Raw genomic sequence first — 17740 nt, 5'->3', positions numbered from 1 at the left:
TACAACAAACTTTCTGACACAACAGAGAGCCAATTATTTTCTAAAAGCAACAATTGAACTCACAGAAGACGTATGTACATTACAATATGAAGCTAAATATAAATTCACAGTCAGCTGCATTATTAGATTCATCTTAATCTATTAATAGATATATCTCACCAAATATTAGATGAGGAAGTAAAAAGCTAAATATTGATTCCTAACAGACAAATGAAAGAAAAAGAAAGTTCCAAATAACTATGTGAGTGACCGGAAGCATAAATAGCATGCTCATGGCTTTAAATAAAACGATTATCCCTGAGAAAACTATCAATGATTCCCAGACCATCTTTTTTTCCTATGTATCTTTTACTATTTTTCTCCTAATACTATCCTCAAAAACAATAACTACTTTTTGGATGATTTTTTTTTCCATTACTTGGAGTAGTATGGTGCACTGTAAGAGTCACACACGCCCACATGCAAGTACACACACACACACTGCAAGGGTGCCCTTTTGGATGCCATAGAAATGTGTATTTCCTTTTACAGAGGTGGGAATCACTTGACAACTGAGCATTAAAGAGCATCTGACCCCAAAGTAGTCTTTAATCAAATCTGATGGCTATGCTCTTGCAGAAAGTGAATCTGAAGTTCCCCCTTTTTTCCATCATCAATCTTCTTCAGCCTGGCATTCATCAAGCTGCATGGAAACTCGCATTCACACTAAATAAGCTTTCAGGTGAATTTACTTTGGAATCCCAAATGATCCAGTGTAAAGGTCCAAATCATTCTTTCACAGATTTGCACCCAGATAGCCCCTGGCATTCTGATAAAAGTGGTTTGTCAATAAAATGCTGAGTGAAATTGCTTGTTTAGAATGTATGGTGTCAGTTGAGAGACTAGTAGCTGAGCAAGCATCTTCCTAAAAAAAAAATGGAGAGATTTTTGAGTGGTTAAAAAACATTTGCTTGTGATGGTTGCAAAACTATGTGTATACACTAAAAACCACTGACGTGTACACTCTAAACAGGTGCATTGTATGATATGAGAATTATGTCTGTTTCAATAAAACTGTTTAAAAAACTACTTGCTTATATTTCTGTGAATAAATGTTAGTTTATCATTAATCTATTTTATGTACTCAGCTGCAAGTCACAGGAGCTATTCTGAAGTGATTATATTAAAGATAACTAGATTAAAATCTAGATGTTTTTCTTCCCCTGCCCATTTGTGATATGTTCTTTATTCGATATTTTCAAAATCCCATAATGAACTTTCCATCTAAAAATGTAAAATTGTTGAGTGTCTGAGAAAAATTCGCAATGTCCCAATGCAGTATTTCAGCCATCTCTTTACTTTTGTTTCCAGTAAGTTCAGATTTTTTTTTTCCAACTAATAGAAAAACAGCATTCACAATCAAAAACATAGGCTAAAAGGAACCCCTGGAAATTCCTTGATCTTTTCAGAATCTTCATTCAGGTAGGACAGTAAAAGAGCTTTGTGATAGTTTAAAAACTTTTACCCAAGATATTGCATAGATTAAAGAATCATATTTTATCCTTGATTCCACAGCAATAGTTCTTAAATTCCAATGGTCACCTAAACTAGGAATCACTTGAATCACATAGTTACCTAAACTAGGAATCACTTGAACAGCTGGTTAAAAACAAGATTCCAGATCACATGGCTAAGACTCTGATACTTTGAAGCTGAAGTGAGTACCCACAATCAGCATTCTAACTACCACCTCAGGTGATTTTTAACTCAAGTGATCCTTAAACTATATTTTGAGAAATCAATCATTTTTGTATTATACTATATAGCCAAAATATGTTTTTCACCCTAAACATTTAATTTCACAGAATTCTTAGAATTACAGAAGTTTCTAAATAAAGAGAACTTCAGGAAAGTATCCAGTCCAGTCCCATGCTTTACAGATGAAGGACTTAAGATCAAAAAGGATAAATGTCATGCCTCGAAGCATACAGATATAAAGTGGTAAGGCTAGGACTAGAACTTACTCACTGGGTTTCAAATTTTCCTGTTTAGTTTCTTCCTGTGCCTCTCTACGATGAAATAAAAAATTCTTTAAATAAATTAACCCATGGAAAAAGAAGTTTAACAAATACAAACTACAGAATCACTTCAAAATAATGCTCAAAAGTTATCTTTCAAAATCCACACAAAAGAAGTTAAAAAAGAGACAGCAAAACTGTATGCTTTATCCTTCCTTAAGTAAATTAAAATAAAGGCAAACTTTCATTGAATACTTATACTTGATTCAGGTAGCCATAGGCTAAGTGTTTTATTCTTATAATCCTATGAAGTAGGTACATTTGTTATCCCTAGTTTACAAATTCAGTAAACTGAGTCTAGAAGTATTATATAAATTGCCAAGAGTCACACAGCTGGCAAGAGGGAAAGGCAGCCCTCAAATGAAGGTCTAAATGAAAAAGTCTTTGTGCTTAAGGGTTCAGTATGTATTGTCTATAAACATACCTGCTTAGTTTGGGTTATATTGTTAAATTGGGGGTATTTAAAGTTACCTGGTATAATTACTGTTGTAATCAGCATTTCTTTCATTTGCTTGTTTTGCAAAATTAGGAACACAAAATAGCACAATGAGGAAAGAACTTTTTCCCAGTCTATTGTTTTATGTCTTTGATTTCTTTCCTCCTCAAAGGGATTGTTTTGAATTAGTTGTTTCTTTTGCTCAAAATAAAAGTTGTTACAAATAAATTGGGTTAGTCTCTATAGAAAGAAAGAGAAAAAGACAAAAAAAATTCAGAAAAAAAGTGTAATAATACATCCGCCTTGTTGCAAATTTTATTTTATCTAGAATATTTTACCAGCTTTAATAGTTGTTTTATGTTTTGTGGGTAAACTGAAGCTGAGTCAGTTGATTGGAGTTGAGAGAGTTGCCTAAAACCCAAGTAGATTGTTACTAAGTTATATTAATAACAAGTAAATCTACTGAACAGAATTATGTTTCCTGTGGTTTTGCTTAAAAGGCTTCTTATTTTTTATCATGTAAGTCTTGCCCGAAGCTGAAACTTCCGGTCTTCTTACCTACAACAGCACATAATGAAGGAGACAGAGAAGGTGAAAGATTTTCACAGCATTACTGGCCAATGGCATTTTGCTACATGCCATGGCTACAGAGAGCCAGTGGGGACCGATCCCCACCATTTTTCAGTGTTCCCTTTGCTTCAGGTTCTTGGGATAATAGATATACCACACTTTGAATCCAAACTCAGTGATCCCAGCTATGACATCACTGAAGTCTGTGTCACCTCCAATATCTCAGGACTGTGAACTTACTACCACTCCGGGCAGCTCATTTTGTGGCACAAGTCAAATTGCTCAAAATTTATTCCTCTTTTAGGGTCAAAAATGGGTCAACATATAATAACTTCTACATATTGTTTTTACTTTTACGTAGACAAAAAAAAGTGTCTAACAGTTTTCATACATCACAGCCTTCAAATGTTTGATAGTAAGGAACAAATACACTCACCCCCTTCCCGCAGCAGTCTAAATTTTAAACATCCTCAGACATTCCGATTCACTTTTCCTGGGCTTAGTTTAACTGTTCTGGTTTGTTTGTTGTTGTTTATGATTGCTGTTGTTATTTTTGTGTTTGTTTATCTTTTTGCTTTGAGGTTAAATCTGTTTGTTTTACACAAGTACTTGGCCCAGGTTTCTCAAAACATTCAAATTAGTTTAATATGTAACTTTTCTTAATGATATTTCTGTAGCAAGCATAAGCATTTAAATCCATGTAAAATTGAATCTAGCTATCACTTAATATATCATGGCCAAATGGTGAAGCAACTTTGAGTAAGTGAAATATTATTTGTTACAGGAAATTTTGAATTGCATATATTTTTATCTAACTTCTCAGTTTATGATTGAGAAGACAGAAGCTCCAACGGCTACAGGTTATAGCTCAAGTCATATGCCTCCTGTTTTCTTCTAAAGGCTGATTTCCAAGTTAGTAAGCAATTAGAATGTATCTCTTTATGTAAACAATGCCAGCCCCTTTCTCAAGGCACATCATTTAACACATATTTGTTCCGTAAGGGCATTAATGGACTACATTACCAAGATAACTTCATGTGGTTCCAAAGCTAGGGGCCAAGAACACAATATACTCTTGTCTTTTCAAGATCTGAATAGGAATCCAAGCATCTTCCATTCCTTCCCCAAAAATCCCACTCCAGATAAGTGGGTGGAATTTGCCTCCACACAGCCCCAAAGCAGTTGTTTCTGCATCTTAAAGCAACCAGTGGACAAATCTAAGCAAGTAAAAGTGATGACATTGTATTGAGGTAAGAGAAAATTAGGGATTAGGGTTCCAGGTTTGCGGGATGGAGAAAGTCTGATATGTTCTGACTGGTAAATCTACCAGGCCGATTACTGGGTACATCTACCAGGCAGATTTACCCAGTCATACTTTTCTTTTTTTCTGTGGCTGCCAGCATATAGCCAACCAAATTCCTTACCTACTTTCTTAGGGGAATGAAATGCAGTTTCAAGTACAGTCTTTTTTTTTCTTCTTCTTGGTAATAGTGAACAAATAAGAAATAAAGCATTTAGAAAAAATGTACCCTGATCCTCCAGTTCCTGATCACTTTGCTTCTTAACACTCCACAGGCAAGAGAAAAGTGAAATAAACATTAACTACAGATTTTCTCACTAAAAAGACTAAAGGAAAATGTATTTACATGACAGGAAAAAAAAAAAAAAAAAAAAAACACAAGATTCCGGCTATTATACTCTGAGTTGTCAGAACTGGAGAGGAGCAAAGGTTGAAAGTCTCCGAGGGTAGGAATGAAGATAGGGGAAAGGCTTGAGGGTGCTACCAAAGAGACAAGCATTGGGACACAGAAAGCCAGGGCTAAAGAAAAACAAAGAAGCTATCATTCTTATACTTTACTTTTTCTCTCTCTTTGTTGTTTTGTTTTGTTTTAGTAACAGGAGGATCATGATTACCTGCCCTATATAACCTCCCCGTGTTGTTGTGAGAATCAAATGAAACAATTACAGTAAAGTGCCTTGAAAACTGTAAAGCATGACATCAATATATTATTATTATTACTTGACTCCAAAGTCTTGTTTGCTAAGAAAACGAAACAAAATAAAACCTGAAAAAACTGTTTCTTTTTGTTGTTTTTACATTTTTATTTTTAAAACACAGATATGAAAAGCAGAAATAGACCCTATTACCAGAAATTAAATGAAAAACTCTCACTGTAGAGTTTTAATATGAGATAATCAGAGTGGAAAAGGAAACCGATGGTGATCATCTACATTAAATAAAGTTTGTGGGCTACTACAAAAAGGTGCTCTTTTACTAATACTGTAACATGCACTATGTTATTACAATGTTTTAAGTTTTATATTTTGCCATCGTGTAATTATGATCTATTAATGCCTTATAAAGTGTAAAGTAATTAAAGAACAACTATGTTTATTAACAGATTGAGGGACTATAGATTCATTAAGGTAATAAAGGTAAGCAAATTCCTACCAAATACATGTTTTTGTAGAAGTTGACAAGAGCTTAACTTAATTAGAATCTAATATAATTTAAGACATTGAACTGTTTATATGGCAGAATTAAAAATAAAACAACAGACTGGGCATGGTGCCTCATGCCTATAATAGTGGCATTTTGGGATCCCAAGAGTTCAAGAACATCCTGGGCAACATAGCAAGACCTCATCTGTATTAAAAATACAACAAAAAATTTTGATTACCTGGGCATTGTGGCACATTCCTATACTTCCAGCTACTGGAAGGTGAAATCACTTGCACCAAGGTGTTCAAGGATGCAATAAACTAGGATTGTACCATTGCACTCCAGCCTGGGCAAGAGAGCAAGATTCTTTCTCAAAAAAATAAAACAAGAAAATAAATAAAACCACAACAAAACCTGTATCTTTGCTAATAGCTAGATGTAAATTTGAGAATCTTTGAAGTGCAATTAGGCATTAAAAACACCCCTGGAATTATGCACAGTGACTTAGATGTGTTGGTATCATTCACGGAATACCCACCAAGACATACATTCTTCATAATTTCTTCAAAATGTTAATAAGTTGACTTTGTATGTGTTATTAAAATGGCTACAAAGATGGAATGTTGCCTTCTTGTGGTTGATAGTTTAAGAATAATAATCTAATTAATAGAGAATAATATGATTTTTTTGGTACAATGCAAGTTTATGGATTTCACAGAGTGGGTACAATATTTATGGCCCTTCTTTCATCTTAGGAATCATTATCTTATATAACTCTAAACTTTGAAAATTGAGCCTCTATACATGTATGTAAAATGCTGAAATATAACCCTAAAAATATGAATCTAGTTAGGCTTTTCTGATGAGGCTGGAACTGAAGAGTGAACTGGCTTAGGAGAAGACAGAATTGGCCTGGGTTCTAGACATGTGACTTTGGGCAAATAACTTCACCAACTTGATCTATCTTTTCTTTATGTGCATAATAGGGATAGTAAGATCTCTTAAACAATGCTGCTGTGAGGATTGCCTATGACAACAGGAAAGGTGCCCAATTTCTGTCACCTAGTAAACACTCAAAAAATTAATTGCCTTTCTCTTAAAATCCAAACCCTTTAAAAGCTATAAAAAAATCCACTATTTTAAAAACAACTTTTTTATGTGATTACTAAACGTCTTCTAGAATATCTAATCTTTATTTAAAAGATATTTTAATACATATACATTTTAGAACTCCTATCACATTCACTGCATGCCAAGTAACCGTTGGGGAAGAGGTTATTAGATGAAAATAAGTCTGTTGTAAAAGATTTCCTTGCAATTACTTCACTGCCATTATCCTGGCCACACGCTCATGCAGCTTTTCAAATTAATATGCCTAGATTACTGAGCCAGTAATCAGAGCAGTGGAATTCTGTGAGGAGCTCAATTACTAAAGAAAATGATCACTCAAGCATTTGAGAAATTGGGGCTACATGTAATTTTGAATAGTGGATCATTATTGATATTATGGAAGCATTCAGTACAAACATTTGGACATGTAGCACCAGAATAGTGTCTCATTTTATATACACATGGTAAACAGAACTAACTCCTTGTTAATATTTCTGCTAAATGTTATTCTGCCTAGCTGGAAAAAAATCAATCTTGAAATCAGTACTTAAAAAAAAATAGGGAGCTGATTGCTTGATTGAATAAAAATTGGATTGTTAACTCACATTTAAAATAAACTAACTTTTCTACTTCAGATAGAGTAATCCTTTATACACTAGAAATACCTATCGAATGAAAGCAAATTTAAGAATTTTTGTCATTGTATTTCCATATCACAAAACTGCTTAAATCCTTTCATCATTGCATTTTAATTATTTCATCACCAAAAGAACCTCTTTTGACTAAATTATTATGAGATTCATGTACCATGTTTTTACTCATTTAATAATTTTTAATCAGGCCCTTATTTTCTCCAAATTAGCCATCATCCTATCTAAGCCCAGTTGCTTTTGATGAAAATTATTTTTCTAATTCTGATTTTTATCTAAGATTGAAAGCAAAGACTATTTTCAGAATGCTGCTATATATTTTTTAAAAAGCATGGGAGTTAGGAAAGGTAGCGTAGGGAAGGGCAGGAGCTTGCTATGCTTATTGCTTTTTGCTCTCTACTGAGGCAAACCATAAAGAAAAATCATCTATATCATGATACTTTCTAAGAAATCCAGCAGTTATCAGCTGTGTGGCCTTGAGGAAGTGACATCACCTCTCGAAGTGTAATAATATAACATAATAATGACAATGATTAATGGTGGTAGTAATAATGTAGATACTGCCAGCATTCCAAAAATATTATAAACACTAAGTAAACGAAGTATAAAAGTGCTTCAAAGAGATTATTATGATTATAGTCGGTTATATTTTTTAGAATATCGGTTATTTATCTTTTGGAGCCATGTACCACACTGAAAATATGCTGAAAGATTTGGTCCCTATCCCCAGAAAAAATGAATATATATGCAGATTGAAAACATTAATAAAATCTCAGAAATCCATGGCTTTGCTGACACCTCTTCATTGACTGATGTGTTGAAGAACTACATCATGGTAGAAGTCACTGGTTGCCCAGTCCAGAGCCATGCCCACCACACCTCTCGCCTTAGTTTGCTCTGCCTTTATCACTAAATCCTGAAGTGTTCCAGTATCCATCAACTCATACGAATTTCCAGAATATCGTAAGTCAACATGTGTATGACACTCCTCAGTGAACTGGTAAACTGTGACTTTTTTCCCTCTCCTGCTGGATGTGAAAAAGGCAGCATGCTGTCACAGTTGCTTTCGGCAGCCATCTTATGACCACACGAATAACAAGACCTAAGGTGAAGCCAAAAGTGTTAATAGCAGGTAACATAGTTAAGCCTCTAGAAAAGTAACCCATATTACTCTAAACTTCCTGTTACATTAAATAAGAAATTACCTTTACGCATCCTTGAAGTCTCAGTGCAGACATCACTCGCTTGGTGATGATGTCATGGACTGAACCAAGAGGAAATAGTCTGTCGGCCTCTCACTTTGAAAACATCTAATGTATATAGAGCTTTATTATTTAACCCAATCATTGTGTTTAACATTGAGAGTATAATGAAACCATGAACAGTTTAGGGGCAGCGGTGTTTTCTTTTGTTTTTTCTTCTCCTTTAGTTCACTATTTATTGCATTAACAGAACAATGACTGCTACATAATAGGAATTCTACATCTGTTTAGTGGATCAGTGAATAATACAATGTGATTGATTTTGAAAGACATAAATGAAAAAAATAGGTGGATCTTGTCTACATCTTACTGAATCTGATAGATTTTTGGTTCTAATTCTTTCTTGTTATGAGAAGATTAGACAGAATTCTTCATAAGAGCACAATAGCAAATAATGTTCACACCAGGTTTTCTTTTTTTTTTTTTCTTTTTTTTTTTTTTTTACGGAGTCTCGCTCTGTCGCCCAGGCTGGAGTGCAGTGGCGCAATCTCGGCTCACTGCAAGCTCCGCCTCCCGGGTTCACGCCATTCTCCTGCCTCAGCCTCTCCGAGTGGCTGGGACTACAGGCGCCCGCCACCACGCCCGGCTAATTTTTTTTTGTATTTTTAGTAGAGAGGGGGTTTCACCGTGGTCTCGATCTCCTGACCTCGTGATCCGCCCGCCTCGGCCTCCCAAAGTGCTGGGATTACAAGCGTGAGCCACCGCACCCGGCCTCACACCAGGTTTTCTAAAGTGATACCAGTTACTTGCATGGGAAGAGAGGGAAATACTACATTTAGTTTTACAGAATTTATGGAAGATGAACTTTAATAATTTGGGGAGATATCCAATTCCTAATATTCAGTATGGCTCAAAAATTTTTTCCTCTTAAGTTCTGGTATAACATTCATAAAGAAAAGTACACAAGTCACGATTATACAGTTTAATGAGTAAACGATGATCACACCCATATAAACCATTGCCCAGGCCAATAAGTAAAATATTACAAGCAACCCAAAAACAGTCTAGGCCTCTACCTTTAGAATGCATTTGCAGTATTTAAGACTATTATAGTTCCAAAATTACTAAAAGTAATGAATCATTAATGTATGTGTATTACATGTTAGAAATTTTATTTTTTGAAGCATGCATGTTAATCATTCTTAATATACTTTCTCCTGTTTAATCTCTTATAAACCTTAAACTGTAGTGACTCTTAGGAGAGTGAAATTCATGAATATAAAGGTAGTCCATAAAACGTGATTTGTAGATTTTAAATCTGAAAAACATTCTCATATGCACTATAAATTTTCTCACTGTTCTATTTGATTTGCTTATCTCTACAGTGAATGAATTGTTTCTCTGAAGAGGATGGGGAAGCTTTCCCATTTAGGAGGATAAAACTGAGGGAAATGAGAAATATAATAAGAAAGAGAGATTAAAATCTTCTGAAATTGGTTAATTGATTGCCTGACAGTTATAACAGAAATGCTTTAAATCTGAAACTCATCAATTCTAGGCTCTGTTTTTCTTTTCTACTTAATTAGAAAAAAATAAAACATAAATGCATTCTTGTTTAGTTCAAACTGTGGGGAAACGCATAGGAAGTTGTAGGCAATAAAGTACCAGCTGCTTGTTTGGTGCTAAGTTTATCAGAGAGTTTAGAATTTGTCATTCCAGTGTATTAAAGTTTTATGAGCTGCTTAGGAGAGGATGTAAGCAAAAGCCATGTTATCAAAACTGGATTAAAATGCAGCACAGAGATAAAGGTGTGAAATGGAGTATCATTACTAACCAAAGGTGCACTTTTGGGTTAGGGGAGGGGTGTATACTGACAAACAAATACAGGAAACATTTTTTCCATATTATTTTCCAAATGAAATTGTTTGTTCATAATTTTATCAGTCTAAGTATTTGGCAACAAACTACACCTATTACCAAGACATGCCAGATTCAGAGTTCTGCCTGTATACATTATACAAGATGACAAAGGTCCAATAAGCCCTTAAGTACAGAGCTGGAGGCCCAAACAGCCAGCCAAATCTTGCTGTATTTTATCCACCATAATATAATCCAGAGACTGTGGACCCCAAATTGGGATGCTTTTAAAATTCAAAGTAGTTCTGTATACGCATTTGAAGAAAAATGCTGTTGAAGAAATGTATCCATAAAACACTTCAGGTCAAAAAGCAAAAGTGTATCAAGAAAAAGTTTACATATCATGATTCCTACTGGTTTTAGATCATAATTATCATCCTATATTATTTATATTCATATCACTGTTATCTTTCTCTGACAAATAATTCTGAAATATAATACATTTTAAAGTTATGCAGGATTTTAAAGACCTCGTCTTCAAGCAAATACAAGAAGTTTAATAATAAACTTTAAAAAAATGTTCATTTAAATAAAAGTTTATCTTTCTCCTGGCCAAATATTTGGTGAATTACTTACAAAGATACTTTCAATGATTAGATTCCTTAGCTTAAATAAAATTCACTTGAATATGCTTTAGCCCAAAAGCTCCTTACATTATTTTCGCATCACATGGAGACAGAGCATCTCATATCACAGTGATGGGTATGCTTTTTAATTTCTATAGAAATGCTATTTTCTATAAACATAGATGCCCTCAGTCCCTAATGCATAACCTTTGTACCAACAAGGGCTTTGATTTTCATGCTATCCCAAAGTTGCAGACGTGTTCATGACACAGCTGCGTTTGTTCCTTCATCTTGTTCAGCAACCTTTTGATAAGAAACTACCATATTTAAGATTGGTATTCTAGATCCAAAAGAAAAATGCATGTGTTTGCTGTGTGTGCATGTGCACATGTGTGTGTATGTCTGTCAGGATAGAGAATGGCTGAAAATTCACAAGAAAACAGGAACGAAGGAATTCTAACAGCTATGACTCAAAACAAGATTCTAATAAGTTCCATGCCAAGTAAAACAACTATTCACTGAGATGTTAATAGCCTTGGTACCTTATAATGGAAAAAGAGAGATTAAGCAATTAGCTCATGGGTACACAGTTTCTCATTTGTAAATACTGATGATACCACCACTTGCTTCATGAAGTTTTTGAGACGATTAAATGAATTCGTACATGTGAAGTATACTTCTGGCTACATGATAAACACTCATTAAATAACGGCTATTATTATTGTTACTATTATTAACACTGAGCACCCCGTTCTAAGTACGTTAAGTGTATTATTTAACTTGATCTTCATGATAGCCTTATGTGGTAGGTAATATTATTCTAATTTTATAGATGAGTAAATTATGAATTACAAAGTTAGGTAACTTGTCCAATGACACATAGTGTGTACGTGCTGGAAATAGAACTTCAATAGATGCAATCCAAGGCCTGTTCTCTCAAATAATGAGTTATGGACTCAGAGACTAAGGATACTCTAGGAGACCAAAGCAGAAGCTAAGCATTAACAAGGAAAGAACCCAGACTCTGTTAGTGCTCAAGGCAGCTCCAGATCTACATGTTTTGCTTGATCTCCTGGTCTTGAATTCCCTATGATTCTAAAACCAAACCAAAGTTACGTCATTGTTTATATAAAAGATATAATAAAGTTAAACATTAAGTGGCTCCGGGGAAGAGGAAGTAACTGCAAGTGGGCACAAGGGATCTGTTTTGGGAAAATAGTCTAAAACCCCCTTTAATGGTTTTTTTTTTTCTTTTTTTTTTTTGCAGGGGGGAGAAATGTTCTAAAATTAGATTCTGATGTTAATTGCACAATTAAGTCATAAAAATTATTGGATTGTACACTTAAAAAGCATAGATTTTATACGTAAAGTATTCCTCCAAAAAGTTATTTTTTAATTTTTGAAAAAAAAAAAATAAGGCATAGATACTGTTTCTGCTTTAATCACCCCTTTAGTTCTCAAATTGGGCCTAATGATTTAGTATTTGTCATCTAAATCCGAAACAGTTTCCCAGTTAACAAATGACCCTAAAATCTAGTGTCTTAAAACAACTTTAAAAAAAAAAGTCACAATTCACAATTTGTACAGGGCTACAAATTTCTTCCATTTCTCAAGTCATTTAGGAAACTCAGTGGTACTCATCTGGCAGATGGGTTGGTTTGGTGGATTCAAGATGGCTTCAATCATGTTTGGAACCTGTGCTTTAAGGGTTCAAAGACTATGACTACTAGCAAGGAGCATGTACCTGAGGCCTTTCTGTGCAGCTTAGCATTGCCAGAAGACTATGGCCTCATAGTAGTCAAACTACTAATGCAGTGGCTCAGAGCTCCAAGTGTAAATGTTTTAGTGAACAAAGTGGAAGTTGCATCATCTTTTATGACCCAGACTTGTATATGACTTAGCACCGCTTGTGCTATAATCCATTACTTAAAGAAATCACAGCCCTCCTAGATTCTATAATTAAGGAATTTTGACTTCATCTTGTTGGGGAATAACAAGGTCACACTACAGAGTAGCATATGAAGCTGGAGATATTATGGTCATCATTTGAAAATATGTGTCATAATAGTTTATTATAATAATCACCATTAACAGAGGATTCAGAAAGGTCTATAATTCTTTAAAACTCAAATATCTGAAACACTGAGGATTTCTTATACCATATAGTATGTAGGCTAGGAGGAATTTGCGAGAAATTCATACTGATATTCTGATACACTTCAAGAAATTTATGCAAGAAACCTCCTTTAGAGACAAATCTAAACTTTTGGGGTATAAGAATAATTAAACACTAATTTCCCTTGTGCTATTTTATATGGAAACATTTAGTTTTACATAAAAATTTAGTTTCATTTCCTTTTGGTTTGTGATTCTAATGTGGCAGCTGAATACAGCTGCGAATTCTCTCCTTATAAAACATTTAGTGCTGACTAGGACCGTTTTTGGACATGCATTTTCTGAACTGAACATGATATTTGATAACTTTTGCCCCAAATAACAAAAATTTAAATTACAATTGTAAATGCCTTATGTTTATCCCATTTTAGTGAACATTTTGGAGCACGTGAGAGAAACACATTGTACTAAGAACTTGTTTAATTTAAAACCACTTCAGTTTACTGAGAGCTTGTTATTTCATTTTTTCACTTTAAAGGTACCAGACAACTTAATACTAAAGGAGTAACTCAGTGTCATGTGAGTTTAGATCTTATTTTGCCATCTGCCATGAATAACAAAGTATTAAAAAGCAGAGAGGAAGAAAAAAAAAAAACTAGGCCTCTTGCCTGAAGGACAGGATAATTCACACTTACTTAAAGAATGTCATTTATAGGATTTTCTCACAGCAACTTGAGACTATAGAATTGCTTTTTTAGCTTTTACACACAGTCATTAGCAATTTATAGTGCCAGAGAACACTGTAATGGAAAAAGAGTATGATAAAGTATAAAAGTTCATTGATTACATGGTCATAGCCTACTGAGGTTTGATTTAATTTTTAAAGAAAGATTTCTGTTCTGTTCCCACCAGTTGAAAATACTTTGAATTTTTACTCATATAACCCAGCAGTTCTCCACCCTGGCTATATGAGAATCAAACTGGACTTTTAAGAAATAGCAATGTCAGGCTCCAGCCCTAGAGATTAGATTCATCAGGTGTAGGATGCGTCTTAAAGTTTAAAAACCTCCTTACATGACAAAAGTGGGCAGCCAGGTTTGTAAAACAGTGATTTAACCTGTTATTGTTTCTGCTGGCCTAGTGTCACTTACTTCTGAGAAAAGCATGTTGTCTAAATATTTATCAAGATAATTTATAAAATCTTGAATCTAACCCAATCAGAAAAAGGTTCCTGAAGTGCCTCCAATCCCTTTAGAAAGAGAAAAATCTATCAGTCAGTATGCTCAGATGACAACTAACTTTAAGTTACTTTAAAATTCACCAACTTTTCCAGTGTTACTGGGGATGTTCTAAAAGAGTACACTGAAATCAAAAACCACCTGGCTGCAGATCAGTCTCTGAAGTTCCACCCCAGTAACCTTTTCCAAAAAGTGAGTTAGATGAAGGAAGTTAACAGTCATGGTGGAGAAAACAAACTGAAAGACAAACATTTCAACAAGGGAGAAAAGAGGGAGTTTAAGCTTTGATTTGGCCACTAACAACCATTGTGTGACCATCCATGGGCTACTTAGGGCTTGCTAGATACTATATTCCTCTGAAAAATGAGGGGTTGAGCTGTATCTATGTTTTTTGTTTGTTTGTTTTGTTTTCTGTTGGTAATGGTGAAAGTGTTATGAGTTAAGCAGTAGAAAACACTTTCCAAACAAAATACATTAAAACAACATATAAGATTAGGGGGCTAGCCGTAGTGGCTCACGCCTGTAATCAACAGCACTTTGGAAGCCCGAGGCTTGCCAATTGCTTGAGCCTAGAAGCTGGAAACCAGCCTGGGCAACAAAGTGAGACACTGTCTCTATAAAAAAATAAAACAAAGCAGGCATGGTGGCGGGTGCTTGTAGTCCCAGTTACTCAGGAGCCTGTGGTGGGAGGATTGCTTGAGCCCAAGAGGTAGAGGTCGCAGTGAGATGAGATCACACCACTGCACTCCAGCCTGGGTGACAGAGTAAGACTAAGTCTCAAAAACAAATCAAAACAAAATACAAGATTAGAGTTGTTCTGGTTGATAAGTAGGTGGGGGCATGTGGAGACCCACCTATCAACCTTCCCCATTCACCAGCTGCTCTGCCTCTGTATTCCTACACTAATTGCATTTTTAGAGATAACTACTGTGTAATCTTATTTTCAAACCTTATGTTTTAGACATGGTTCCTAATGACCTCTTAAAGTGCAAATATTCCTAGGAACTAGAAGTTCCTACTGGGTAGATTTTACCACAAGTGCGATTACCCTAATGGGTAGAATCATATATATATATATGGCTCAGTGAGGTTTATTAATTTGCCTGGGGTCAACAAGTAGCAAGTGGTATATGCAGTATTTGAAACCAGAAGGATCTGAAGCCAAAGTATGTGCTTTTTCCTGCAATATTAAAATACCTCCTATTGTATCAGTAAGTTTACCGTATTTGTAATTTGTATATATATATATATGAATGCCCATAATACTTAATCAGTATATGAGTTTATGCATTTAATTTTGCATGGGCATATATAATTTTATGTGTAACACTTATTGACAGACCACATAATGATGTATATGCTGCATATGTACTATCTACCATCTCAAAGCAACCTGAAATATAATTTCTAGTTTCTTTCATTTTACATTAGGAAGCACAGGCTCAGTGAGGTTAATTAATTTGCCTGGGGTCAACAAGTAGCAAGTGGTAGATACAGCATTTGAAACCAGAAGGATCTGAAGCCAAAGTATGTGCTTTTTCTTGCAATATTAAAATACCTCCTATTGTATCAGTAAGTTTCCCATATTTGTAAGTAGGGAGAAGAGTGAGTTGTGGTTTGCTTCCTGATGCTTAACTGGGAATGATATCAAAACTGAGGATCAAGTGCCCCGCATTCCAAGGATATGGTGCAGTGAGCAGTGTTTGGAGAAAGTGGGGATGGAAAAGTATAGTTAGCCCTAAGGCTTCCATCTTGCCACTCTCTCTCATTATGAGATATCTGTAACTAATGGTGTGCATGAGGTGTGTGTGTGTGTGTGTGTGTGTGTGTGTGTGTGTATTCTTCTCCACATAGCAAAGGAAAGGCCAGAATCTTTGTACTTTTACATTTCAGGATCTTGTGTGTTTGCTTGTCTGTTTTTCCTAATGATGTAGCTTTTCCATCTCTTGAACCAAAGGGAACAGTTAAATCTTGAAATAACCTATTTCTATAAGAGAAATAAGTCATTATAATATAACTAGTATGAATAATACTTTTGTTGACTTAAGCATAATCATACAACTAATTAGTATATAAAACCGAGAATGTCTCAATGCTGACATTGCTGTGTTGGGGGAATCTCGCAAACCAAAACTGTACACACACAAAATATTAACAAACAGTAATAAAAATTTTTAAATAAGAAAGCAACTTAGAGAAATCTATTCCCTCGCCTTTAGTTTTTATATCATAAAACTAGAACCTAGGGAGATAGAAAAAATGCATTTTTAAAGGAAATAACAGATCCCAATCTAAAGCATCTTTCTATCATACACTGTAGCTAGAGATAATATTACCAAACTCAATCAAATTAGTATGTATGACTGATAAGAACCTAACTCTCCCAGAGAAGTACAGATTTTAAATACAAATCTTCTTTTGTTAACTATAAGCTCTTTGAGGGCAAAGATTCACGTTACATAGTTTTTTTGGTCATTTTTACACAGTAATTTACATGCGGTATTAAATAGGAATTTATTTGACTAATAACAGAATCTTAAACCAAAGTACAGGCTGTAATTCAATATTTAAGCAGAATTAATTCTATATTCTGCCGGAGAACTGCTCCAGAAGACTCCCCCAATCATATCTCCTATTGCTGTCTCAGGTCACCCATATATAAATTAGGATTAAACTATCAATGGCTTTTTCCAGAAAAAGTAATTAATAAGATAAGTATAGTTTGTCTCCTCAGTAGTGATATGGTTTGGCTGTGTCCCTACCCAAATCTCATCTTGAATTCCCATATGTTGTGAGAATTCAACATGAGGGACTGGGAAGGACCCAGTGGGAGGTAATTGAAATATGGGGGCAAGTCTTTCCCATACTGTTCTCATGGTAGTGAGTAAGGCTCACAAGATCTGATGGTTTTATAAGGGGAAACCCATTTTGCTTGGCTCTCATTCTCTCTCCTGATGCCGCAATGGAAAGAAGTGCCTTTTGCCTTCTGCCATGGTTGTGAGGCCTCCCTAGCCATGTGGAACTGTAAATCCATTAAACCTCTTTCTTTTGTAACTTGTCCAATCTTGAGTATGTCTTTAGCAGCAGCAAGAAAATGGATGAATACAGTAGTAACTACTTGAATTATTCTGAAAAATGCCTCTATAAGCTTGAGGGCAGTAATCATGCCACTACTCTGCCTCCACTCTTGCAAATCAAATATAGATTATTCTAAATTTATTTTATTTGTCCTACTTTTAAAATCTATAATTAATTAATATCAGTAATGCTTTCATTATTATTTTATTATTCTGAGACTCTTTCCAAGCGTTCTGGCATTATTCTTATGATCCGCACAGACAGGGATGAAAAGAGTTCATTTCTTTCCTGGGTTGTAACTCAGTCAGCCTCTTCAGTTCCAAAGATTGGTGGTCTTTTTGATCTTGAAACTTAGAGT

At 34.8% G+C, this 17740-nt stretch overlaps 1 protein-coding gene and 1 long non-coding RNA gene across 7 annotated transcripts in view; one reads left to right on the top strand and one right to left on the bottom strand.

Moving 5' to 3' along the window:
• ERBB4 (erb-b2 receptor tyrosine kinase 4) overlaps nt 1–17740 on the bottom strand; it is a 1173590-nt gene that overhangs the window by 939886 nt on the left and 215964 nt on the right. The window contains exon 1 of one of the 6 annotated variants that reach the window (XM_058438813.1): nt 8472–8489. The exons of the other annotated variants lie outside the window; for them this stretch is intronic. Within the exon in view, the coding sequence (XP_058294796.1) occupies nt 8472–8481 (10 nt within the window). The 5' untranslated portion in view covers nt 8482–8489. Of the gene's footprint in view, nt 1–8471; nt 8490–17740 lie in introns of those variants that run through there. 6 annotated transcript variants of the gene reach the window in all.
• On the top strand, nt 8272–10020 carry LOC131383489 (uncharacterized). Its single transcript, XR_009213543.1, has 2 exons — nt 8272–8398; nt 9854–10020. It is a non-coding gene; the product is annotated as an uncharacterized LOC131383489 (long non-coding RNA).

Source organism: Hylobates moloch, unplaced genomic scaffold (assembly GCF_009828535.3).
Source record: "Hylobates moloch isolate HMO894 unplaced genomic scaffold, HMol_V3 SCAFFOLD_1, whole genome shotgun sequence".
Classification (NCBI taxonomy): Eukaryota; Metazoa; Chordata; class Mammalia; order Primates; family Hylobatidae; genus Hylobates; species Hylobates moloch.
This window is presented reverse-complemented; position numbering and strand designations above follow the sequence as displayed.